Genomic DNA, 26,807 nt, shown 5'->3' on the forward strand with positions numbered 1-26,807 from the left:
TCACACGCATTCTCTCCTTCAAAACCATAGCATGGAGTTCAAGGACAGCATTAAATTTTTTTTCTTAGACTATAATTTTTTCCCACTAATAATAGGAAAAAATGCATTGAAAATAATACTTTTAATTGTGCAGCAGGCTTTTGACAATGTTTTTTACTAAATGATGTGTTGCTAGGAGCAGTGTAAGCACATAATGAAGAATTAGTAGCACTTCTTATTAATGGACTTTTTAGCTTAGAAATATTAAAGTAGAACTCTACTGACTTATGTTACCATAAGGTGATGGGGTCATTTAAGATCCTTACTTAATGTCATTGATTTGGTCTGTGGCTTCACCAGAGAAGGGAAGTTAATTCATTTTGAGGTGGTGGAGAATTGATAACGCTTTGAAAAAATTGCAGTACCACGATTATAGAAGTGAAGACTGTGCGACAAATCTACAGACTTAGAAGAAAATTTTAATGAACACAAGCTGGCCAAACTCAATCTCAGTGCAGGACATCCTCCAGCTCTGCCAAGGTATTATGGTGTAAACTTTCTGGAAAGAACTCTGATTGATTGGTTTTGTTTGTGAAGTATTGTTTTACTTCACTATTACAGGTGTATGACATACAATGTAAGTTTCAAAATTCCTAAACTCTGCAGGTGTTGATGAAGTACTGTAGATTTGGAAGAGCTTTGCTGAAAAGCTCTGATTTCTCATGTGTTAAAAACTAAGCATGTGGAAAACAGTTTTGAAGAATCAGGGCATAATTTTACTTAATACTACAATTGATTTCTAGGGGACTAGTTAGTGAAAAAAATCAACTCGTCTTGGGTAAAGGTGGCAGAACTCTGCCTAATAAATAGAATTTTGGAAAATACACTGGTTTTTTATAGCCTGTTCCCTTGACAATCTGAGATTGTTTCTTACAATGTTGACTGCTCTATTTTTTAGCACTGTGTTTAATTTAGTTGTAAATGACTCAAACTGTGGTGCTTCTACCACTTCCCCAGTCTGTAGCATAAATCTGAATATGCATGTGTTTGCTTGGTATTGCTCAATGAAACAAATAACAACAGATCTGAAAAAGATGTCAGGAAATTACTTATTCTTAATACACACGAAGGATTGCTTATTTCGCTGTTATGTTTAAGTATATAATGGCTTCCACCAAAGGAAACTGACACAGATTGTATTTGATGAATGGACACCATTATTTGCTGTTGGCATGAAGAATTTATCTTTATCTAATTTTTTTTTTTCCAGAATGGGCACTTTTAAAATTAGATTAAGCACTTCTGAATATCTATTTCTACTCCTAGACAAATCACCCTTTTATTCAATTAACATTACTATTCCAAGCTTTACTGAGTGATTTCCCAATAATATAGTAGAGAACTGTTACACTGGCTGCAGCAATCAACTTCTGCAAGAAAATCAGCTGAATAGAAAAGAAAGAAAATATAAATGTGTTGACAATAATATGAGGCCTAAAATGAATGTGTATATTTTTGTAGGATGAATCCTTAGATCTATTTGGATTGTGTTTTTCTAATGAGTACCTCTGGGTATTGGTCAAATTCGTCATGTCTTAATTGTTGGTATCATGAGAATGTAGTTGCTCTTCCTATTTTTATTTTCCTTTTTTTATGAATTTACAGTTCAGCAGTCTAAGCTTAGAAGAAAAATAAATATGAATTAATTTTGCCAAGTGATTCTAAAACTCATTTTAATTAGTCTCCTACATTCTACAGTTAACCTTGATTGCATTTCATAATTTAAATTTTCTTGCCTTGTATAATGAGAAATACTCCCTACTAGTAATGTTAGAAAAACAGAAGAATAAATTGATGCATCTTTCTTCATTAGCCATGCAGTTTATTTTTCCAAGCTCCTTTGATCAAAAAATCTTGATATGTCAGTTTTGTTAAATTTTGCCATCTACCTGTATGTATAACTGATTACATTTCTTGATTTAAGGATTAAGGAGTCAATGAAAAAGTTAGCTGAGCTGGAAGACAAAGTCAGTCTTAGAAAATGTTCATCTGTGAATTTCATTACATCAGATTCTGCTTACTCTATCTGACTATTAATACTTAATGCTTGATGCATAATGGATTCTGAAATGTGAACAAAAAAACTGTCTCGGTTTATATAAATGCATAAATCTTAAAGCTCCTGTAGGCAGAAAATAGCTTCACAGAGATAAATTGATTCCCAAGTAGGGAAATATTTTTTCCCACTTATGTCCTACCTTTTTTAATATCTTATCTGACTTTACATTTGCAAATTCCACCCATGGACAGCCCATTAAAATTACTAACCTTGCTCCCTGAGAAACCAATAGAAATTTTAGTCTTAGTTTTGAGAGGAGCTGTGCTAAGTTCATAGTAATATATCAGTCAGTGTGTTATTTTTGTAGATTTTTGTTCTTTATATCTGACTCCCAAGGTAAGAAATCTGGATCAAGGGCTAGGGGCTCCTGCAAAACCAGTTGACACTACAAGAAGTCCTTGTCCAGTACTGTGTGGTACAGTACAATCTGTGCAGTGTGAGTTGTGGCAGGAGAATTGTTTTCAGTCTACTTCAGTGATCAGATCTACCCCCCAGTGTCACACAAAAACCACTGGACACATCTGGTGCAGACACTGGTGTTGGCTTCACCATTCCAAAGTCCTGTCAGCTGAAAGGTGCCAGGGTTCTCATGAGTAACTGGCACGTGAGCCCTAATGGGATTAGAAAAGAACTGTTGCTTTCTCAACATGTATTCCATAAAATGGAACTTGGGGCAAAGTTTGTGGTTTGTTACTTTGCATTTTGCACCTTTTCTTTGAGTGTTGTCTTACATGTCCACCTCCATTCTCTTTTGCATTCTCGGGAGAATCCAGTTTGCTTATCAAGTTCTCTTTCTCTCTCTTTTTCTCTTTTCTCTTTCCCCCCCTCTTTTTTCCCTTTCATCCAGATGGAGTTCCATTTGCTTGGTGGGTTGGCCGTGCCAATGAAAAGCACCTTTACTGGGGAGGATCTCTTCCAGGCATTCAGCAGTGTGCCTGTGGATTGGAAGAAAGTTGTCTGGATATGAGATATTTTTGCAACTGTGACGCAGATAGAGAAGAATGGTAATAATTTTAACATGTGTCTGTGTGAAGAGTTAGGGATAGGAGGTGGGGCAAGAAGGCTTAAATCTATCCTGCTTCACAGTTCAGGTAGCTTGAGTGTAATCTGACAAGAATGAAAATTAAACTAGAATTTGGACTTCTGATTTCACCTTAAATTCTGATTTTGAACAAAGACATCTGGCTGAAGCAGGTTGCTGGGATAGGTGGTCTACAAAAAAGGCTTTTTTGTTGAATGCCAAATCAGGTAATTTTATTTGCTTAAAAGTTTGGTTCAACTGTAGCATTGCATGAATAAAGGCTCTATGAGCTGGTTTCATAGGTGTGCATCAGACCAGAAAATTGAGACCTAGACAGCAAAATTCAGATACAGCTAAACAAGAAATATGTACTACTAAACACTTGTATTTTTCCTACAAAACAGTATAATGTGCCTTAACCTTCCTTTACATTGGATCTCAAGCTTTTTAAGGTCAATAGGAAGAGTTGTTTGGCTTCTGTAGGTTTTGGTTCAGTCTCCATAGGAAGTTTTAGAGTCACAGCATGAAAATTCAGAGCTTTCCTTGGGTTCTTACCTTTGTTGTGCTCTGATGCTGCATGAATCTGGGAAGGCCACCTCACAATCTTCTGTCATTCTCTGCACTTTCAGAGACACTCCAGCCACCAAGAGCTAGTAGGTGAACTTTCCAAACGTGTTTGAGGGGACTGAAATGCCAGATGAGTGTTATTGGAAGTACAGTTTGAAACACTGAACATACATGTGAAAATTCTTCTCACTCAGTCTGCCTTCTAGACCACTCACTGATAGGATCTGCTGTCCTTTTTCTGAAAAAAAGATATTTTAACCTCAAGTAGTTCAGATATTATGAATAATGGAAGTAGAGAAGAAATGTCTTGCTGTCATAGGCTGCTGTGTTTGAAACACTGTCTGAATTAGCCCTGTGAAACCTTCACTTAAAGTGAGTAGAAAGGAATGGTAAGGAGTCTTAAAACAAAACAAAAAAAAAATCAGAAATTACTTGTCACTGTAAGTGTTGGGCTTTTTTGGTTGCTTGATTTCTAGACAGTGTGATTATTTGCTTGGACCCTTTGAATCCCTGGGGTCGTTATTCACTTTCAGAAATTATAGCTGTAAGGAAATTTCTTCAGGAAGATATTTATGTAAATATTGGCTTATGAATGTAATTTGTATTGAATAGCATGGGCTGTGCATGCTAATCTTTTCTTTAATGTTTGGCTATCAGATGTGCTTTTGACGAGGTTTGCATATGAGCATCACGAGCATCTGTTTTTGCTGGTGCTTGGCTCTTCTCATAATCCACGTTCCATTTTTCACTGCTCAAGCAGAGCAGGGTGTTGTGCTGGCAGACTCTGGGGTTGCAGTCTTAGACTGCAGGGCACTGCACCACTAGGTTGTACAAACCAATGCAAGGTGAAAGCTAAATGCAGTTTTTTAATATTTCAGCTGAGTCTCCTCAGGAAATGAGACCTAAACATGTTATGCTGTGAGTGTTCATCTCCATTTCCCCCCACACACCCCCCAACGATTTTGAACAAGCAGATTTGTTTCAAGCATCTTGGACAGATAAAGAGAAGTCTCAAAAGTATTACAAATTACACATTCTATGAAAATTTATGCCAGGCTGAGGGGAAAAAGCCAATTAATGCCCACAAGAAGGAAGTTAAGGAAGCGTACACTTTTATTAGATTTTGGAAAACCCTCATGGGAGAAAGATGTTGGAAATCATGCATCGTTAGCTTGGCAGCTCAGAGAGCTACTTGTTTCTCCTAATTTCATGATAATAACAGAATATGCTTACAAGGTACCTCCACCAAACTGCCTACTGTTTGTTGGTTCAGGGATTCAGTTGCTTAGGTTTTTAATCCATGAGAAAATTTTACTTTGGTAGTATTCTAAGCTGAAGGTTGGCTTTCTAAAAGCTAAGAAAACCCTGACCTTTATGAAGGGTTTCTAAACATAAGAAATTTCATGCCTCTTGAAGATTGCTTTTGTGTTTCCCTGCTAGAACACTGACCCCCTGATATATAACGAGCATTCGAATCTGAAACCTGCTGAGATCTGAACTGTGACTTTAACCTGCTATACATTATAGTAGAAGGAACAAGACAGCAGTAGATGCATTTATTTGCCTCAGCATGAAATAAAATGGGTGCTGCAGAGTGGAAAACCAGAAAATCATTTTTGCTCCTTTTAGATAAATCATGCAGCTCCAAGGTAGGAACTCTCCAGAATAGCTGAAGCATCCTCCTGTAGAGAAGACAGTCCTAGGATTTTTCTTTGATTTGTTTTCCCTAGACTAAATCTTGAGTGCAGAAGAAGGCACTAATTTCTCAGAGCAGTAAGAGAAATTATAAACAATGGAAAGCAGACCTGACAAAGTCCTGTGCCAGGTACAGCAATATGGCAGCACACAATATGCACTTCCAGGCATGCTGACTTTTAAGTGATATCTGAGCAGACACCTGAGCCAGCTGCTAATTTTGGGCTCTTACTTGACAAGAAGTTAGCCTTCCTGGCCAGATGAATGGGAATCTATAATTAAGCATTCTAGATTGGGAAGGCTTTTATGTTTTTCATCTTTGTTTTTATCAAACTGTTGTACTGATAAGTATCTTTTTCCATATGGCTCATCATGCTTCCAAACTCCACAGTAGGATGACAGTGAAATCTGTCACTTCAGAATAGTGGAGCATCTTCATGGTGTTTTCTGGAGAAAGGGAGATCTCTGATGAGGAAGCAAAGGCACCTGCAACTGCACCCTTTTTGTTGACCCAAGCAAGGGATCTGAAAAAGTGTAAGACATGCCTTGGCTGCATGCTGCCAAGAAAAAGAAAGATTTCTGACTGCTGAAAGCACTTGCTAGTGGGTGGAAACATTCATAAAAATCCAGTGGCTTCAAGCAGAAGCTAAACCTAGTTCAGAAAATGTTCTTTCTTTCTTTCTGTCTTTCTGTCTTTCTCTTCCCCCACACTGACAATAATTAAAGGTTGGGAAAAGCTCTATATAGATGAGACATATTAGTGATTGTTTTTCAGAATATACACCCATTTTCAAATGAAAATGCATTCTTGACTGGGAAAATGTTTTAAACTGACCTAAAGAATAAAGCATTACTGAAATACTGACAGGATAGTGTTACGAGATCTTTTGGATCTTCAAATACTTCTCCCAGGTTGTGTTTCATCTCAAGCAAAATTCTCTTGCCTTGACAGTTAAGGTCTTACTGCTCACCAGACCTTGCATTTAAGCAGGAGAAAATTCTTTCATGCTGAGGTGAAGCACATGACTGTCCTGAAGTCCTTTTGCTACTTTGGTCCCTCTATCTGGAATCCGTTTTCTGCTTCAAATGCAGACCCTTGACTGAAGGCAGTCATCAAACCAAACCTTGCTGACTGTATTCACCTGGAAACCTTGGGAATTTGGAGAACTCTGCAGCTTATTATTTTGTACAGAAAGTATGGCATCTCTAGAACTCATTTTGTACAAGAAGCTCAGGCATCTCAGCAAAGTGTGATGGATGGTGTTGCTTCAAGCAATTAGCTGATTGGCCATCTTTTATTTCTATTCTGCAGTCTTATTATTCAAACTGGAGGATTATCCTCCTCTTTTATCTTCCAGAACAGTCTTCTTAACTGGGGAACTAAATCTTTGAGTCCTGCCATTTCCAAAGTAACATGCATTCACCTCTGTATCGTGGCTTTGGGGCACTAGAAGAATAAGGAAAACCACAGGACATGATAAGAAGGGGAACAAAACAGAGGGTGGATATTACTATTGTCAGACCCACTTTGTCTCCCAGAGGTATAACGAGTACATTGTTTGAGAAGGAACAAAGCCAAATGGAAGTGAATGAAGCCCTGCTTGGATGAGCTATATTTGTGCTAAGCTATGCCAGAGCCAGGCTGATAAAAGGAAGGGCAGAGAAACCGTGATGCGCCCAGATTTGACAGGTTTTGTTTGCCCAGCCACTATCCCACACTGAATCCATTCCCTGAGAAGCAGTGCAGGCAACTCCAGAGAGCCTGTGAGCTCATAAATAACCCCTGCCAGAGGTGACCTGGCCTGTACAGAGTTGTCTTGGATATCTGCCTCATGACTACATTTGTCAACAACCGGGAAGATCTGCCTGCAGAGAGCTGACTGTAGCAGGTCCCTGAGGTGTTGAGAATCAGTTCATTACACTAATTACCAAACTCTGTATCTCTAATTCAGCCAAATATAGGCAGTGCATCTTGCCTTCAGCTGTTAGGTATGTCCCCTTGTGCTGGTGTTTTTTAGTTTATCGCGAATGTAGATTATTTTACCCAGTAAAACATTTTTGGATATGGCTCATGGGTAAGATAGCAATTAAAATTTATTCCTTTGGATTATTAATGATATGCCCTGCACAGGCCTCTAAACTTTTCCTGATGGAAACCTATGTCCCGGGCCCATTCCTTATGAGTTTCCTTGCCATCTGCTGATGACTGTATTCTTTTCCCCAAATGTATGGTATTCCTGAAAATCTGTACTGAATATCTGAGCTACTGTGACTCAGATCCCACCAGAGTTTCCATTAATGTGCAAGAGAAAAACATACCAATAGGGGATCATATGAGAATAAATTATATTTAATGGCACCACTGTTCCACCATCTGTTACAAAAAGTATGGAAATGGCTACCTAGAGATTAGCAATTTATGATGGCTCACACTGTTGGAACACCATTGAGCAAGGGTTTGTTGAGCACACTTTTAGTAGTAGCCAGGAAGAAGAAAAATAGTTTCATAATGTTACCATCCAAATAGTTATTTGTCATTTACCTGTGAGTCTGCCTTTACTACATTGTGAAGGACCCAGCTGCTGCACTATCACCTTTAGTAGCAAATTGTTTTCATCTTTTTTAAATTAGTCCATACATAGAGCATTTGTTGGATGTGTGACTTCCCTCATAGCTTATTGAGGAAGACCTTTGGGTAGATGTAGGCATCAATCTTCAGACATGGATAAACAAATGACATCCAACTGTATTTAATACCCATAAACAACAATTGTTCAGTGGTTTAATTTAAAGGGCATTATTGGATTTGTTTGTTTTGGGTTTCGCTTGTGGAAAGGACAAATTGACACTATCCTTTATGCAAAGAGCTCAGAAAAACATCTGCTTGTTGAGTGCTGTTCCCACCCTCAAAACATTCAGATTTTCATCTGGTTTTGTGCCAAAACAAGTGCCAAGTCTGGTAAGTAGGAGGTCAACTTCTGAAGTTATTAATTTATTCATACCGTTTTCTGTGAGCTGAGGACTCCTTTCAGGAAAGGGAAAAAACCAGCCTTGATTTTTGTGAAATCAGGACTTCACTTACAAGGGGTGTGCTTAGTGGAAGTAGCCACAGAGTGCAATGTGAAATCCACTAAGGAGAAAAAAAATAGTGGCTAACCTAAGAAGCAGCTGTGGAAAAGCAAATATAATCTGGTTTCAAGTGTGTGAAGTGCTAAAATAAAATACATATAAGTAAAAAGGAGCTCTAGGAACAAAAACAAAAATAATTAATGTAACAAGGTTTTACTTTTGTTTAAAAGACAAAATCATGTATTTGCACATCAGAGTACAGATGCTTTTTATCAGAAAATAGAAATTTTATTTGAAAAGTGTAGTACATGAAAAATGATCCCCTAACCCCCTTCAGGCAAAATTTTAAATGTTTTGTCCAAACCCTGGAATATTTGTATTTTGTAGTGCCACAGCAGTGCCTCCAGGAAGTTTTTGTACAAGTACACGAAGCTCTTTTGCTCCTCTCTCAGGAATAATATGTTGTATTTGAGAGGCTGCCATGGTGTAGCACATAGAGAAGAGGAACTGCGGTGCTTTGTGAGAAATGGAGTCTGAAATAAGTTCAATTTAAGAAATACCAGGAATTTGAAACACTCACAGTATCTTCCACTCTCTTTTCTGCTTTTCTTAGCTGAAATCTCTTAGGTTGGTATTTCACCAAAAACTTGATTTCCTACTATGAAATAATAATAATTAACTGCAACAGTAGGTGTGTTGTTCCTCACACTGACATGTTCTTGAAGGACAAAATATTATTCTGATAGGTTTTATTTAAGTGTCTGCTTGTGTGAAAATACGTATCATTATATGAGGGTTTTTTCCATGTGTGAGAGAACAAAATGCTTAAAATGTGCTTATTGAGTTTGAAGAGAAGCTTGATTGAGTTTTCAAGGCATTAACAAAGAAGTGAGGATTTTTATTAATTCTAGAATATATTTCTCTCTCACACTTGAGTTATGCTGCTAAAGTTCACTGTGACACTGGCATATAAGTAGTAAAAATTCAGTCGTAAAATTTGATATAAAAGAACTTCATGCAGTACAGCAGAATATCTAATAAGCAATGCAGTTTTCAGAGATGTGGAATAGATATCTTTAAAATGTCACCATTTCATGGTTTTTTGTAGATATTTTGAGTGCTAGCTGTAGAAAGATACAGATTTTTATTTTAATGCTGATCATACCTAGTAAAAAGATTGCACCATTTTTTAAATTTAAATAAATTTCCAGGAAAGCTCCCTAAATATTTTTGCAATTTTTGAATTTTTTTTTTTTAAAAAGAAAACACCACCTTAGTTACTCATGTGTATATTGAATATTTCTTATCCCATTACTATGCATCTTTCTGCCTTTTTTTCATTCATTTTGCCTACTTTTCTTACTCCATCACTGGAATACCTCATTTAATCATCTTCCTAAGAAAGACTCAAATAATTTTGCTTTTGTCACGGTAGTTTTGTAATCTGTTAAGAGTATTTACGCTAAATTTCAAATATTGCTACAGTAACCTATGAATGTGATACTGAAGAGATTTAGAGACCATGTACCTTTGATTCATGCATGACAGTTTTCCTTCTGAGTCTGTACTGAAGGCCTCACTCTGCCTTGTGCCTGGGAATTTCATCTTGCTGCACTTTTTCTGTAATTATTTGCATGTCAGACACCCACTGGAGCAAGAAGAAAATGTTAGCGTCAGAGAGGGTACCTCTCCTTTCCCCCTTGGCATTATGAGACAATTAACTATGCTGCAAGCAATTATAAGCAATGAAAAATAAATGCAGTGTGTGCAGCCTTTATGAAAAAGATCAAAATGCTCCTATTTTTGTCTAACATTAATCAGAGTAGAGCACTTAGCCAAGCAAACATTTGAGGTTGTGTGTCAGAGCACAGCTGCAGTGTTTGTCCTGATTATTATTTCTTTGTTAGAAGTCTGTGTCTGTTCCTGTATCTGGAACTACACTGAGAAGTTGACATTACAAGGAGGATATAGGCAGGATATCCCTGCCTGGGATGTCAGACTGGCAGTGTCATCACTCAAATAGTGATACCTATTTCCTGAGGCATTGTGTCACACCTGCCTGGAGGAGCAGTGGGTATAAATTTGGGGTTACTGGCATTTTGGATGCGTTGCCATCCCCGTGTGCAGGATGTGGTCTTTCACCTATGAGCAGACAGGTGAGTTGAGTCTAGACCCTGCTGGGCTGTGCAGAGGTAGAGATTCTTTCTCCAAAACTTAGGAGATTTGGTTCCATGAAGGATGCTCTCCCACACTTATGTGCCCAGATGTACAGCAAACCTTACTTAACCTTGAGAAAATGACTGTGGAGATTCATAGCACTCATCTCTCTATTATCAATCAACAGAGAGAAACCTCAGAAGGGCAGTTCTGCTCTGGTTAGGTCAGGGTTGGTTTGGGGGGTTCAGCTGGGTTCATGAAGTGCAGTGGGATGAATGCACATCTGTGTACCCTGCCAGAGCCAAAGCCACTCAGTTGGCTTAAGGACCTGCATGAAACATCACACTGCATTTTGAGGACAACTTTTTGTCCAGCTGACTCCGAATAAAAACAAATTATCCCTTAAGAATCAAACTTCCTTTTCCTCTCTAGCAGCCATGTGTAAGTTAGTCACAGCTAAGAACAAGCCCAGCTAACCAAACATGAAAAGATTGACAATGCAGTAAATCTGCCTTGAGTATTTCAGTTGCTGAACCAAAATGTCCCCAGCGTGCAGTGCAAAGGATTGATTCGGTCCGAACTCAGTCTGCCAGTCTAGCTGGTTTTGCAGTGTGCAGGGTCAGTCATGTCCCAGCCATCCTGAAGCTGGATCAGTAACTGTCTGGCATCCCCTTACTAGCAGTGGGTCACCCGTCCTCTTCCTGCTCGGGTAAAGCATAAAGGCAGCATTAAACACCCTTATCTCTCTCCAGCTGACTTTACAGAAATGCAGACTTGGACTTAGACCTGATCCACAGCAAATACATCCTGCTGAGGAAACTCTGTAGAGCCCAGTTTACCTTAATGCCCATTAGTCAGCATGGCAGTGCTCTTCCTCAGCTTCACAGTAGTTCTGCACAGCTGAAGCAGGTTTACAGCCCATCCCAGCCAGTATTGTGTTTCCAAATGGTGTCTTCAGTGATCAGTATTGCATGTGAACATAGAGCCTACATGGGAGCACATTTATCTCAGACAGTGTGTACTTGTCATAATTCTTCCAGGTAATTCTGCAAAAGATCTTTAAGTAAGCATCTTTTAAATATTCTCTTGCATGAGGAATGCTGGGGGGTTTGTCTGTGGTTAATCTGTCTCTTTCTGTTTGTGTATTAAAATCCAGGACAAATGATACTGGCCTCCTTGCTTTCAAAGACCATTTGCCTGTAACTCAGATTGTGATCACTGACACAAACAGATCAAATTCTGAGGCTGCTTGGAAAATCGGCCCTTTGCGTTGCCATGGAGACAGTGAGTACTAGCTCTTCTCAATTTCCATAGGTACAGAATGTTCCTTTTTTGTTGTTGTTGTATTTTTTTATAAAAAGACTGTTTCTCTGATAAAAGGTAGCTTTCCACATGCAGCCTGCAGCTGCTGTCCTGTGCCAATTAACTATAGAGAAGGGGGTTGTGTTTGCAGGGCAGTTCTGGAATGCTGCTTCCTTCAACACGGAGGCCTCCTACCTGCACTTCCCCACGCTCCACGCCGAGGTCAGCGCGGACATCTCCTTCTTCTTCAAAACCACCGCCCTGTCCGGGGTATTCTTGGAAAACCTTGGCATTAAAGACTTCATACGAATTGAAATAAGCTGTAAGTTTCACTGCTCAGAAATCTTGGTGGTTTTGCTGAATTTGACAGATGCAGAGAACTGGGAAGGGCACATTTTCTGCCGTTTTTAGATGGCTGGAAGTGCCTGGAGATGATAAGATGGAGACATAAAGACTCTTTTATCGAGACGTACCTACCTCTCCTGTCAGAGTTTCCCTTTATAGACTTGATCATTACACTTAATCTTGTTGTGGCTAGATTGATCTTTCTTAAACAAGAGTATGAATTTATTTTTTCAACACTGATATTTATTTTTAAATATCTTTAGAGGAAAAACTACTGGTACCTACCAGTTTCTAGGTAGGTTTCTAGTTGAAAGCTGAAAAATTTAATTCAACCATTCTTATGGTTACTTTTATTTCCATATCAGTAACATACCCAGTCTGATGCAGCCCTAGTGTTTCAAAGGAACTCAGTGTGTATGGTACAGCTACGAGGTGAGAGCTTATGAAGGACAAGACACTAATGCAATATAAGTTAGTCACAGTTGTAATGGATCTTGAATACTTCAAAATCTATTAAGTGAGTGCAGTGGAACTGCTACTCAGTGTATAAGAAAATAGCAGGGAATTTAATTATTGAGATTTTGCCTCACTCCTGTAGTGATGACTTCAAATATTTATTAGTGACAAAAGAGTACAGTGGCTTTGACATGAAATATGACATGTCTATTCCAAATTCTGTCAAGCTGAGGGAAAACAAACTGAGTGCTATGCATTTGATAATATGCTTATAATAACCCCAAAATAAAATTTAATAAAACAGGGCCCCAAGGCCCTTCAGTTCATTAAACTGGTGGTAAATGTCATGGTGAATTATCACAAGGTAATGAGGTGTGATTTACTGTTAACTGCACATCAAGGTCCAATTTGGTTGCACTTCAGGGTAGTACATTTTATTCTCAGGGATATAGAAGTAAAAATGGCATCAAATGTAACAAATACTGTAAACTAAGAGGATTGTTCAGTGAAAGCTTCTGGATGTGTTTGCATCTGTACTCCTAGAGAAATGAGTTATTTTAAAGTTTGGGAAAAAATCTTTTAGACTTAGGCTTCTCATCAGTAGTTTGTTGTTGTGCTTCTTGCTACCAGATGGAATTTGCAGCCTAAAGGCGTTGTATCAAGGAAGCTCCCTCCATAGAGCAGGTGCTTCAAAGGGAAACAACTTTTTAGCAGGTGCAGGGGCTAAGAACAGATCTTTGTCTATCCCTATGGAGCATTTCCTATCTTAGCTATTTAAAAAGCAGCTTCCAAAACCAGACCTAACTAATTTTTTGGGGCTTGAAATAACAAGGTTTTTAGGAATTTTCAGTCCATAGCCTTCTGGTTGTGTGATGTGTGGACCTGGTTCTTGGTCTTCATGGTGCATTTAGCATTTTAAAGAGAAGAAAATAATCAGTAGCAAGAATGTTAAAAAGTTCCCTTCCAGGCTTCCTACAGAGCAAGGTGGACTCCTTTATGTGGCTTTTGTTTTTCAACTATTGTCCTGTTTCTAGGAGCTTTATTATTTCTAGATGTGTGTTACATATATAGCTTTAGTGCTCATCTATTTTTTTTTTGTGCATCTTGGGTCAGATTTAGGCAAATAAGTGCTTGTAGGATTCTCTTGTACCACATGCAGCAAAGTTATGTAATGGTTAATTACCTGCATTTTGAAAGACCTAGTTGGAAAGATCTTTGTCCTTTCTCCCATCTTAGCATTATTTGTCCAAAATCTTCTGGGACCATTATGTGACTTTTGTGCAGCATTTAGCACTTTTACTTCAAAAAGAAAAGTGCCATTTCTAGATCACTCTGATTTTTATAGCAAAAAAGATGGGTACCCACAACCAAGCCTAATCACAGCAGAGATCAAACAGTGAGGCTGCAGGCTTAAATTTATGTATAAGCTGCTGTGTAGGAGATGGGAGGTAAATGATCCTGTACTATTTGCTGACATAAAAGTTAATGGACCCTATATTTATGTAAGATTTCTTGATGTCAAAACCACTATTTAGTTCATACCTTCACTTCCTCTTCACATCTGTTTATCTTGCAGCCCCCAAGGAGATCACCTTCTCCATAGACGTCGGGAATGGTCCCACAGAAGCCACTGTGCAGTCTCCCACAGCCCTCAATGACAACCAGTGGCACTACGTCCGGGCAGAGAGGAACCTCAAGCAAACCTCTCTGCAGGTGGACAACCTCCCCAAGAAGGTCCTGGAGGCCCCTGCTGAGGGACACTTCCGCCTGCAGCTCAACAGCCAGTTATTTGTAGGTAGGGACAATCCAAGGGTTCCTGTAGATAACAGCATTTCGCATAATTTGGTGATGAATGCTCTTATCTCGCCATTCAGCTTGCATGTGGTAGCTTGATTTTGCTTTCTCTTCTTCTACTCCTGCATAGACAACATGATTAACACAAATAACAACTCTTTGCACTTAAAGCAAAAACCATAGTTTAGCCATGCTATACTTGATGGTATTTTTGGGGTCAAACTCCTAAAATGTATTTATTGCCAAAGAGTTAATGGCCTTTTTTCTTCTGCATCACTGGCTGTGTAAAATGCTGTAAAAAATGTGACCTCTCTCTTTAGGCACATTGTTAAAGACAAAAATTTGTCGTATAAATTTCTGGGGCAAAGCCTGAAGACAGTTTGGTCTTTAAATTCTATTCCTTCAAGCATGCCCACCAAAACCCTTATTTGGCTAGAGAGTCCATGAGTGAAAGAAGTATAGACACAGTCAAAGCAAATACAGGTGTTTTACCTGAAAGTGATTCTTCAGAGAAGAAAAAAGAAAATTAAAAGAGGAAAGAAAAATTACTGCATATAATTTATTTTCGCCCTGGCACAAGAAACCTGCATTGGTACTAGTTTGTATTTGATAATATGATAATGGGTTACAAAGGGAATGATCTCTTTTCTATATTCAAATGCTGTCTTTCTGAGTAATCTGCTCAATGATGGAGTGGGGTGTAACTGTTCCTATTCAGGGCCATTCAGGTAACTTCTGATTCCTTCCTTCAAAATGTTTTTTTTTTTACTTAGCTGAAATGCTGTAGCAAACCTCAATCTGTCAATGCATTTTAATAAAGTTTACTTCTGTATTCATACCCTTATACTTAAGTAGCTTTCAGGGTATTCATTTGAGCTTTTTATTGTGTATGTGTGCAGTAATTACTGGGCTCTGAAAGTAAAGAATTAATCTGTTAATAAATAGATATGGCTGCATCAATGTCAGGAGTCCTTACAACACAGCTGTTGATTTATACCTAAAATGATCTCTGTTAGACTCAGCTGGAGAGGAGAACACACAGAAAGGAGGCTTAAGACTGTCACAGTGGAAGGTTTCTGTTTTCTGGTATGAAGCATGCTGCTAATCACTTGTTTTTCAAATACTACATTGATCCTGAGAACATGTTCTGTGGGAGGCCAGGCCTGGAGGCAGAAGGCTTGGGCTGCCAGACACCTTAGAAACATCAGAGAAATTTAGCCAACACACTGTTTGCAGTTAGGAAAATGAGATATTTAGTGACTGAATAGACTTTGCCATTTTTTGGTTGTTTCTTTCTAAAGGACTAAATATGATCGACTTGCCATAGGTCATCTATTAGATATGTCATATATATATATATATATATATATATATATCAACTGTTTACCATCTCACACTATCTGCCTGTAAGCTTGCTCCTCAGCCTCAGCAAAATAAACAGATTACCTCTGTGAATTTCATGGTGGTTTTAAAGTGACATAATTGATGAATTGTGTAATGAAAATCTATGGTAGTTAAGGGCCTCACCAGAGCAACGTGCCAACAGGAGCCCTTGCGAGCAAAGACAAACACAAAGCCTTGCACCTGTCCAGAGCAGCATCAGCATCCCCACGAGCTGGGGATTGAGAGGATGGGGAGCATCTCTGCCCAAAAGATCCCATTGCTTTTGGTGGAGAAATGAATTTGTACCTCATCTGAATGTAGCTATGCTTTAAGGAATAGGTTGGAACCTCGTCCCTGATACCAGCAGGGACTTCTGACTGATTGTACTCTGATTGTAGTGAGTGTTTACAGAAAACTCTAGGATATAGGTATTTATTTCAGCCAAGAGGTGAAGAGTCCTTGCTGCGCAATAAATATGTTGCATTGTGTCATCTATCCACACTTTTACTGAACCATGAACAAAAGGGACAGAAAAAAAATGAGTTTGGGAGTGCTTTTTCAGGCCTTAACTCTGCCAGATTGAAGGCCAAAATTATCTGTGACTTGCTAAGTTTTCCTGAGAGCTGTCAGAAGAGTTGGAAACCTGGGTTGCCTCCTGATTCTGGCACTATTTATCCCCGGGTGCTCCAGGGAAAGGTGGCAGAAGTCCAGCAATACACAGATGTGATATAGTTCGTCTCTACTGAAAGTCTCATTTGAATCTCTTAATAAAAAGCTACTGATTTAATACCTCAGCCATGCAGAGGGAGTTTTAACCCATCTGAAAAATAAATGTATAAACACCATTGTAAAAAGGAAAGAAGCAGAAGCACATAATATTGCTCCCTACTCCCCCTATAATCCACAGCATATTTGTCTCTGCAGTATTCTGCATACTGACAGTGATTAAGGGGTTTCCAGCCTTAATGACTGTGTGTGGCAGGTTTTTGAGATAGCTCTCTGTGTCTGTGAAGTGGAAGAGAAAAATGACTTTGCATTGCCACTACACTCAAACAAGCTTGGGTTTTAATGCAGTTAGAAAGGCGTTAGAAAACCATTTCTCACTTTCTTTTGGTCTTGGGTGCTAACTGCTTCCCAGCTGCATTATAATCCTGTCAGAGGATGGATATCCTTGCACCTGGCCAGATTTCTTCTCTAAATTTAAAAAATAAGTACAGTAGAAGGAGCAAACCCCAAACAAATATGCAGGCTAAGTAACATCAACTACAGCAAACTGTCCAGTAACGAGCCAGTTCAGCAAATTACTTGCTCAGAAGGGGCAGGCAAAAACCATTCCTTTCCATGGGCAGTCATTTTCAGCACTCAGTATGTGTGACATGGTTTTGTATAGGGCAGCTCTCCCTGTGGTCCTGGAGTAGCTGTGTCATTGTGGCATGGTCTGAGATGAAGCCCTGTCTTACCTACTGGTGAAGGCAAGAGCATCAGATTCCATCATGGGGATGGGAAAGACTGTCCTCCCAGACCACTTTGAGGACAGGTTTTGAACTCAGACTGGTAACATCAGAGGAGCAAAATAAAAATCCTGAGAAATTAATCTGATGTACAAAGCTTTAGTCAGAAGTTTTTGTGGTATTTGTTTGGTACATTTAGGAAATTAGCAAAGCTGAGTGTTTGTGTTCCTGGTTTTGTCTTGGGAAGAAGTGAGCAAGGAATGAATCCTTGGGTGAACCTCCTCTGTCTGTTGTAGACAGTCCAAAGGCAACATAACCCAGAGACAGTCAACATCTGAGAAACTTTCTCTGGAGATAGAGAGAAGGAATTATAGGGAAAAAAGGAGCTTATTTACTGCTGTTGGTTTTAAAAGCATTTGTAGACACCTTGGAATATTTTGGAGGCCAAGAGGAGGAATTAATGCCTATCTCTTTGTGTATCCTGTATGCTTTGTATATATTTCAGCTTTAGACCAAAAAGGTCTTCTGAGGAACACCATAGCAAGTTTCAAGGTCTTCAGGGTCTTTTGAGGAACACCATAGCAAGTTCTCCTGCTCCTGATTATGATTCCTATACTTCTCTGCCCTTTCATTTTCTTCATATCAGTTACACAAATGAACCTAATACTTATTTTCAGTCTCACTAATCCAGTTTCTACCAACAAAACTCCTTTGTTTTTTTTAAAGGAAATCTTCAACTCATTGCTAGAATGTTAATTATTTAGCCAATTGTGTCACCAAGTTATGCTGTGAGGGCTCAGTTGTGAGCTTCTTGTCCCTTCTCTCAGACTCTCCCTTCCTTTCTCAAGGGCTTCTCACAAAAATTCAGCTGCATAAACACCTTGCTGAAAACAGCTTGGCTTATTTGACTGTCACTTCTACTGAGCAAAGTTCACCCTTAACCTTGGTGTTTATTGTCCTTAGGCTTATCTCAAAATATGTTTTCCTGAATAAGACATTTAGGTCTCATCCATTAAAGTCTGTAGTCCATCAGGCTCCTATTAAAGTTGGAAGGATTTAGAAAGCCTAATTTGGGGAAGAGTTTTTTATGTTTGTTTTCAGTTTTTCCTTTGCTTTTCAGAAATCTATATGAATATTAGGTCTAGTCAATTGAAGAAAACTGTCCAAAATAAGCAATCAATTTGCTTAATCAATGCTGTGTGGGTCTAGGTTCATATAGCTGGTTTGTGTTAAGCTCTATTCTCTCCAGAAAATAGAAGACCAGAAGAGTGAGAAACTTTATATGGCTTTCCAGAGTGCTTCAGAGAGCAATAAGGATATGAGTATTGCAATAAACATGACATCCATAGAACAGTTAACAATAGTTTTAACTCATCTTTTGTGTGTTACCGCTGGGATTGGTGTGTGTGCAGAGAAGAGGCAAGGAAACTGTCACTCATCCTTGTAATATTTGTGGTGGCCTCCAATGCAAAAGAAAACAGAGTAACCAGTAGCCTTAAAGGGAAAAAAACCCATTTTTACTTACATAGACTTTATTGAAAAATCTGTGTGGTATATTTTGGTTTGGGTCAAAATCTCCAAACAAAAGGATTTTGTGTGCAGTGCAGCCTTATTCTTGTCCTCAGAGGGCCTTTGAAATAAGTGAGCTAACATTTGCTTACCTGAAAAATATAGCTGGCTAAAGAGGAACTTGAAAATATTTATTTCTCTGAGAAAGGCATCATAAAATGTGTATGAAAGAGACATGTCTCATGCATACTATCTAAAGTTCAATTACTTTAATTCATATCCAGTGAATTTCTGCTATTAGTGTTCCAGAAAGAAAAGTATGACAGAATGGTGTAGTAGAACACCAGACATTTTCAGTCTGTTACTGCATTCTCTTTAGTTTGCAGAAGTCTTGCTTTAATTAATTTATAGTAAAAAACAAATGCTCTTCTGCTGGGGCTTATCAAGTGATGTAATCTCTTAAGTTGTACACTATGAAAGAGAGCCAATTTCTACAGAAGAATAATAACTTTTTTCATACTACTTTTGCAGGAGATTTACCTATAAAGCTAGCTTTTAAGAGTCTGCAAATGCTGATAACTCCTGAACCAGAATTAGATTTCCTAGCAGCAATCAAAACTGCAGTATCTTCAAAAGCAAAACATTGGCAAATGCCAAAAAAAAAAAAAAAAAAGGTGTATGATAAGAAAAAGGGTCATATTTTCATAGGGAACTTCAACAATCATCATTATTATCATTCTCAGAAATTACTTCTTATGGAAAAGTGCCTTCACTGTAACACTGTTAGCAGTTTCATTTGACAGATATGATGCTAGTTAGCTTGTAGAGACAGAACTGTCCTCTTGCATAAAGCTCTGGTCTCCAGGAAGAAAAGCAATTATGTTTAACTACTGTAGTAAATAACACATCTGTGAGCTGAACTCATGTTTCAGGCCTACAAGAACCATTGACATGCAACACATCAGGCTGGGCAGTCATGCATAAATTCAGACTCCAGTCATTTCCCTTCAGCCAGCAGGCCTGGTGCTGAACATGACTCATCCCTGCTATCTGGGCTCATCAGCATGTGTAACTCTCCTGCTGGTGGGATTAAGGTGTTGTTTGTACTAAGGCAGCAAATAGGAAAAAACAACAAAAACCCCAACATTTTCAGTTTGGTTTTCTCATGTATTTGGTGATATGCAGGCATAAGATAAAGAAGCTAATATTTCTCTTAAATGAATTTTCAGTTTCAATGCCAGACAGGGCAGTAGACAAGCCAAAAAAGAGAAGAATGACAAAAAGAAAATGTCACATACAGCTTTCTAGTTCTTTCTTAAAAATAGAGAGACGCCTTTAGTTTCCAGGGCTGTCCATCTGTCATCTTTTGCCACTGTATGCATTGATATATAGTATTTTTTTTATTTGTGGATTCGTATTTGTACCTCAGGATTGCACTTCATGGCTTTGATTACTGTTCAGACTCATCAATGAGTGCATTTTTCACTCTTTCTCAGGGGGAACAGCTTCCAGACAGAAGGGCTTTTTGGGATGTATTCGATCTCTGCATTTAAATGGACAGAAACTTGACCTCGAGGAGAGAGCTAAAATGACACCTGGTGTAAAACCTGGATGCCCAGGACATTGCAGCAGTTATGGGAACCTGTGCCATAATGGAGGAAAATGTGTGGAAAAGTATAATGGTTACTTCTGTGACTGTACCAACTCGGCCTATGAAGGACCTTTCTGCAAGGAGGGTAGGCAGCAAGCTTTGTTCCCAGTTATTTGTGCAATAACTCTGAATTACAGCACCATTCCACTCATGTCAGTTTGGTGTCCCCACATCTCAAGATGTTCTATTATCAGCTGTCCCTTCAGTGTTTTTAAATGTTTATCTTAAAGCAGGCTCTAACACCTCCTTTTGTTGACTTCTGTGTTGGCCTCAGAAATTGAAATGGTGTTAGTTGTACTAATAGTTTAACACTATATCCCACTATCATTCCTGTTTTCCACTGCATGTAACTATCCCCAGACATTAGGAAATAGGGCTAAAATGTTTTATAGGTGTTTAGCCATGTCTGAATGTTTAGGTTGCTTGTTTTTTAAACCTCATTTCTTTTGTTCACCTTAACAAATCCTTAAGGTTTTTCTTCACAAAGTTTTGGAGCATTGATGTGACAAAAAAGAGGTAGTCTTTTTATGTTGGTTTTTTTTTTCCATTCCTACGACAGCCTACCCAAACGTTAAGAAATTTTTAAAATAAGCATGAAGCATTCAGTAGAAAACTGATTTGCATGGTTCAGTCTTTGGTGAATGTGTCCTCACTGAACCTTTCTGGTGGCTTATAGGAAATGCTGTCAACACCAGAAAAAAGCAGGGCAAATATGGAACATCTAATTAGGAGAACATGCTTTTTGGAACTAACAAAATCACTACTCAGTAACAGCAAGGTGCAGGGTGAATTTTTAATTTCCACGGCTGTCCCCCACCTAACAAATGCAACATGCTTGCTAAGTGGGCTGCATCATCTGCTGGTATAAATTGGCTTAGGTGTTTAATGAAAACAGAAACATGCATTCTAAGGATCTGAGGATGCCCAGGCAGATGTTTCTCTATTTGGTGCTCCCAGAGACAGCTTCCCTTAGCGTTGCTTTCATAATTATTTTCTTTAAAAAGGAGACCGGAAAGAACAAATCTATTTTGGGGGTAAGACAGAGAATATTGCCTTACATGTCACTGTTAGAAGATGGTGAACAAAGCATTTATTTGGCTGACAGACATTTGGGCTGTTCCATCTTGTGGAATTCTGACTCCAGCACTGAAATAGTTGAGTTTATGTCTCCATACACTGTTTCTCTCTGTGCCAGACAAACAGTCTGCAAGGAAAGACACACTGTTATACAAGTGAAGGAAGGGTGATGTCAGCTGGATCAAGGGCGTTTTGCAGTGTTCTCCTTCTGAGGTGTTTAGTTCTGGTCCATTCCTGCCTGGGAGATCTGAAAATGAAGTAGCTGAAATAATCCCTTTGGTTTATATCTGCTTTCAGAGGTGTCTGCATTATTTGAAGCTGGCACTTCTGTTACCTATACTTTCCAAGAACCCTATCCTGTCACAAAGAATGCAAGCACCTCAAGCTCTGCCATTTATGTGGATGCTGTCGTGTCCAAGGAGAATATTGCATTCAGCTTCCTCACAGCACACACTCCAAGCCTTCTGCTGTACATCAACACCTACTTTCATGAATATTTGGCTGTGATTCTCTCCAAGAATGGTGAGTAGTCTTGATTTGCTACCCAAGGGAGACCAGTGCAACTCTGTGGAGTATTTGGGGGATTGGTTTGTTGGTTTGTTTGTGCGCTTGGTTTTTGTTTTTTTTTCTTTGTGGGAGAATAGTATAGAATTCTGTACTGATTTAAGTTCATTTCTGTGTCTTCAACTTTATCAACTTCATGTTGTTCAGTTTGTGAAATGGCCATCACTCTTGTTTATATCCCTTTATTTGGCATTCAGTGCTACACTTGCCTATTCAGTCTTTGAGTAATCATGTTGTTGGGGCTTAAAATGTGCTTTGACTTCCATTTGGCAGGGTTTTACAATAGTATTTCCTTGCTATTTATTCCGTAGTGAGATCCATTAGGCCACCAAGATAAGGGAATGAGAAATACCATGTACAAGAGCGCTTGGTGCAGAAATACGCTATAATTTTATTCTTTGCATTCTGTCTTGGGCTATGTATTGCTCCTCACTGGATTGTTTCAATGGAATAAAGCCATTTTGTCTAAATATTAAATCCAGAATATGTCAAAGTTTTCTAGGTTAATTGACCAAAACATGAGGTGTAAACCGATTTCCTGTTTAGAGATACTTAATATGGGTACTTTTTGAAAATGTGTTAAGGTTTTAGGGGCATACACCTTTGTCTTCTCAGCAAAACTCGGGCTCCTGAGTCCTTGCAATGCTTTCAGAAAACTCAGTCCAGACAAACATCATCCTAGACAAGTGGGGAAATTTGAATTTTCCAAGAGTTATCAGGCACTGGAGCACTGGAAGTGATGACTAAGCTTCTTTGTGAGTCAGTAGCCTGTGGCAGAACATAGAAAGTTAATGTGATGTGGCTGAATATGTAGATTTGACTGAATGACCCAGACCACTCTGAAGCCTTGAAAATTCCAAAATAAGTAAGCTTTCAAGTACTGTCAAATAAGAACCATAGAAGATTAAAAAAAAAAAAAAAAAGGTTTTATTCCTGACATGGAGTTTGCAATAGTTTCTCTCTTGGTTATGTCATGTGGCTAGTATTGAAGCTGGCATGGGATAGTGGATTGGCACCCTAATCCCTGGGAGAGGCAACTGGAATAGTAACTGCCTGAACAGATCTACTCCAAGTGAAGCTTTGGCAGGGAGGTGGGACTGCTGAGGTGACCCTAACCCTCTCCTGTCCAGTCCCAGATTTCCATCTCTAATTTGCTCCTGTAGATATGTGTTTATGATTTTCAGATGTATGAATATTCTAGTGTGTAGCTCCAGGGTGATGGAGGTTAGTCCCTCTGAGGTGAAACCTTGGAATCTGCTTCTCGGTTACACTCAGGTCTCTTGATGCCACTCAGGCAGTTGGAAATAGCCCTGAAGTTAATCACAATGTAATATCCATTTAAATCACCTTTATTGCTGCCAGAGTAGTCTGAAATGACCTTAAAAACATGAGTCAATTGACTTCTATTGATGGAATACACTATAAGCAGCCCATAATTGTGGAACTCTAGGAGGGGGTCTCTAATAGTGCTTGGGGTTGGGATCAAGACATGAGGGTGTCCTGTAGCAGCTCAGCATGAGCAGAGCTTGAGACAGTGAAAATGACCTTTCATTTTGTCAGCGGCAAATGTCCCATCATTTCCCTTGACTTAGATGGAAACAGGCACTCTCAGTGCATGTGGAAATTAGGTGGAGCAGGTCCCAGCACAGTCAGGCAGTACAAACCATGTGCTTTTCTCAGATCTGCACCTCTTTTTATTCACTGGTAATACGGTGGTAACAGTTGTTTAGAGTGTTGGTGAGACATCAGGCTCCAAAATTCTGGACTATAAAGTGTAGCACTTTATGCAAGAAATGATTAAGATAACTAGCTGACCTTTGTTAACTCCTGAAAATCTCCTTCAGGATTACTCAGTGCATGCTTCTGTGACATTTTTACAAGACAGTCATTTCAGTCATGTATATTCTCTGCCTTTTGTCCCAAATGGAATAATTTGTTAAATTTCATGTCCTTTTACTTTTTAGTCTTGTTGGAATTGAAATTATTCCAATGAAAATAGTGTTCAGATATGTTACTCTTTCTTCCTCCAAGAGGTTTATGCTTGCCATAAAGTTACTGGACTATGAATATCAATGTCCTTTGTAGCATTAAAAGTGAGTGTGATTCCTTCTCTCTTATTGGCTCACTTTCAAGGAATCTTGCTGAGTCTGACCGTGTATAGTGTCTGACAGTGTACAGGACATAAGCAGGTCCCTGCTGGATAGCTGATTGGTTAAATAAAGGTTAGGCTCCTAGAGAAATGGGAATGGGCATTCTCACTTAGGAGGTGAACAAACTCTGGAGTAATACTCCTTACCATAATCACAAGTCCCCTTCCTCTCATTATGTAGGAACAGTCCATGTATAATTTAATACTTCACCTTTTTTAACTATTTTTGAAGCTACTACTCATGTTATTCTGCTATTCTCTTTTCTATTATTCACAAAATAACTAGGCAAAGTATTAGTTAATAAAAGTAACTATGAGAAGAATGTTTTTCCTACTTCTTACTTCTCACATTAAATATTTGACATTAAATAAGTGAAACTGTTTTCAAGGATTATTCATAATTAGAGTATACTAAAAGGGCTTATATGAAAGTGAACTTGTATAGGCAGCTATGGTCTAATTCAGTCAGGTGTCAAATACTTCCTAAAACCTATTGATTTCAGTACATTTTTATGTATATATAATACTTCTAGAAGCAGTTTCCACCTATAGAACATATAGGTGGAAACTTCCATACCTTCAGAGGTTTGTTCTTGCCTCTGATCAATGAGCTCATGTCCTGGAAGTTTACAGGGAAGGTTTCAAAAGCTGATGGTTTTAAAGATGATTTAGGGATTGTTTCCTCCATGAGTTAATACTGATGCCTTGAAATCACACATGTGATTTGAAAATTGTATACATCTAAGAACATCTTCCTTTCCTCTCCAGTCTTTCATGGATTTTTAAATTACAGCTACATATATATGTGTATATATTGTGTATAGATGGGTGTGTGTATATACATATACATGTACACATATATGGGTGGGTGTGCATGTAAGGCTCATGTAGTCCCATATGCCCCACATCCAAGAGATTAGAAGTACTGTAATGATTGGCATTTTTAATATCTCTTTCTGTAGAAATTTCAAATTATAGTGCCTGTTACTAAGCTACAGAAAATGGGTAAACATCTCTAATTAGTCTTCTCAGTGTGTCAATCCACAGAAATTATCTATATCATGGGAAGATGCTACCAAGAAAAGAGTATTTTTTTTCTTTCCTAAGCTAGCTTTTCACTGTACATTTTTGCAGTTATATGATTTCACAAAGTAACCAGTACCTCTGAAATATTATCTTTGCCTTGCTCCCTAAAGGTAATAAATGATGGGAGAGAAAAGTGTTAAAAGAAAAAATGTTGAAATACACTATATTTCTCCTTTCTTCATTTTTCCTACCCTCCTGCAAATAATCAAATGCAGTATGAATATGATGAAATATATTGTCTAGAAAATTTTTTTACAAGTCTTTGATTCTCAGTTTTGTTTTCTTTCTCCATGGAAACAATATGATTCCTAATCTAGAAAAAAAGGAGATAGTTAGCATCAAATAAGAGAGATCAATTCTCAAACTATGCTGGAGTGATTGAAAAATTATCTGTATTTATTATCTAATCTCATAAGTAATTAAACAATTTGAGTCCTTTTTTTTTTCTTTTTCCACCTTTCCAGCATCTATTGCCATCACACTGATCTGTGTTCTCCATTTCTTTTGGAAAGCAAGACTCTGATTTTGCATAGGAAAAATTAAAGACAAGGAAAAAGGCACAGTTAAAAACGGCAGTACAAATGAAAACATCTCAAGTAATTCTTAAGTCTCTGATACTCAGCAAACAGTAGCAGGACTTATATTAGCTGCACTTCTCTAACCTAGAAAGTATTGAAATCAGCTGATATTTGACGTGAATAGTAAAAGAAGTCACAATGTGTAACGGAGGTAAGATGGGTTAACACTCTAAGAAAGAAAAGAAACAAATATTGTCAGTGAGAAGCTACTGATTCATTTTTTCTTATAAACTCCTAATCTCCAGTAATCTCCTCCAGTCTCTGTGTCAGAAACAGCTTTTCTAATGAAAGCATGTAAACTTCTTTATTGTTTTTGCCTTCAAGTATTTTGAACTGCATCTCCAACAAGCAAAGCTTTTCTCACTCAGTGGAAAAGAGATGCAAAAACTCCAGTTCAGTCTTTGAGGCAAGAAATCTTTTGGTCCTGTTCACACTGTACACTCTGAAGTTTAATGGGTCAAAACTAAAATGGGAAATAGGACTTGGGTGGATTTCAGAGGGTGATTCTTCTGGTTCCTTTTCCTTACTTACTTTCCTTCCTGTCTTAGCTCTGGGACATTGACTAACTGCTTCAGAAAGACCCTCTCAACTACTCTATTGTTTGTGCAGTTGTCTTCTCTTTTGAGAAAACCTTGTGCCTTACAGCCCTGCAGCAGGCATTGAACAACCGGCACAGTTTATGTGACTGAAGTGGGAAATGGTGACAAGGTTCAGATAGAGTTACTTTTAACAGATCAGGAGCAGGAAAGAAAGTCCTGTTGGGAAGTGTGGGAGACAGCTTTGTGGAGGAGACAAGTAACTGCGAGTGACTGAGGATTGTTCCCAGTCTAGCTCTGGTTCACAGCCATTATGTGG

At 38.5% G+C, this 26,807-nt stretch overlaps 1 protein-coding gene across 1 annotated transcript in view; it reads left to right on the forward strand.

The window, feature by feature from the left end:
• Window positions 1-26,807, forward strand: part of CNTNAP5 (contactin associated protein family member 5) — a 264,255-nt gene that overhangs the window by 210,477 nt on the left and 26,971 nt on the right. Inside the window, exons 14-19 of the mRNA XM_059852775.1 lie at window positions 2,946-3,102; window positions 11,764-11,891; window positions 12,061-12,231; window positions 14,287-14,505; window positions 20,344-20,583; window positions 21,873-22,097. Of these exons, the coding sequence (XP_059708758.1) occupies window positions 2,946-3,102; window positions 11,764-11,891; window positions 12,061-12,231; window positions 14,287-14,505; window positions 20,344-20,583; window positions 21,873-22,097 (1,140 nt within the window). The remainder of the gene's footprint in view (window positions 1-2,945; window positions 3,103-11,763; window positions 11,892-12,060; window positions 12,232-14,286; window positions 14,506-20,343; window positions 20,584-21,872; window positions 22,098-26,807) is intronic.

Source organism: Haemorhous mexicanus, chromosome 8, assembly GCF_027477595.1.
Source record: "Haemorhous mexicanus isolate bHaeMex1 chromosome 8, bHaeMex1.pri, whole genome shotgun sequence".
NCBI classification, from domain to species: Eukaryota; Metazoa; Chordata; class Aves; order Passeriformes; family Fringillidae; genus Haemorhous; species Haemorhous mexicanus.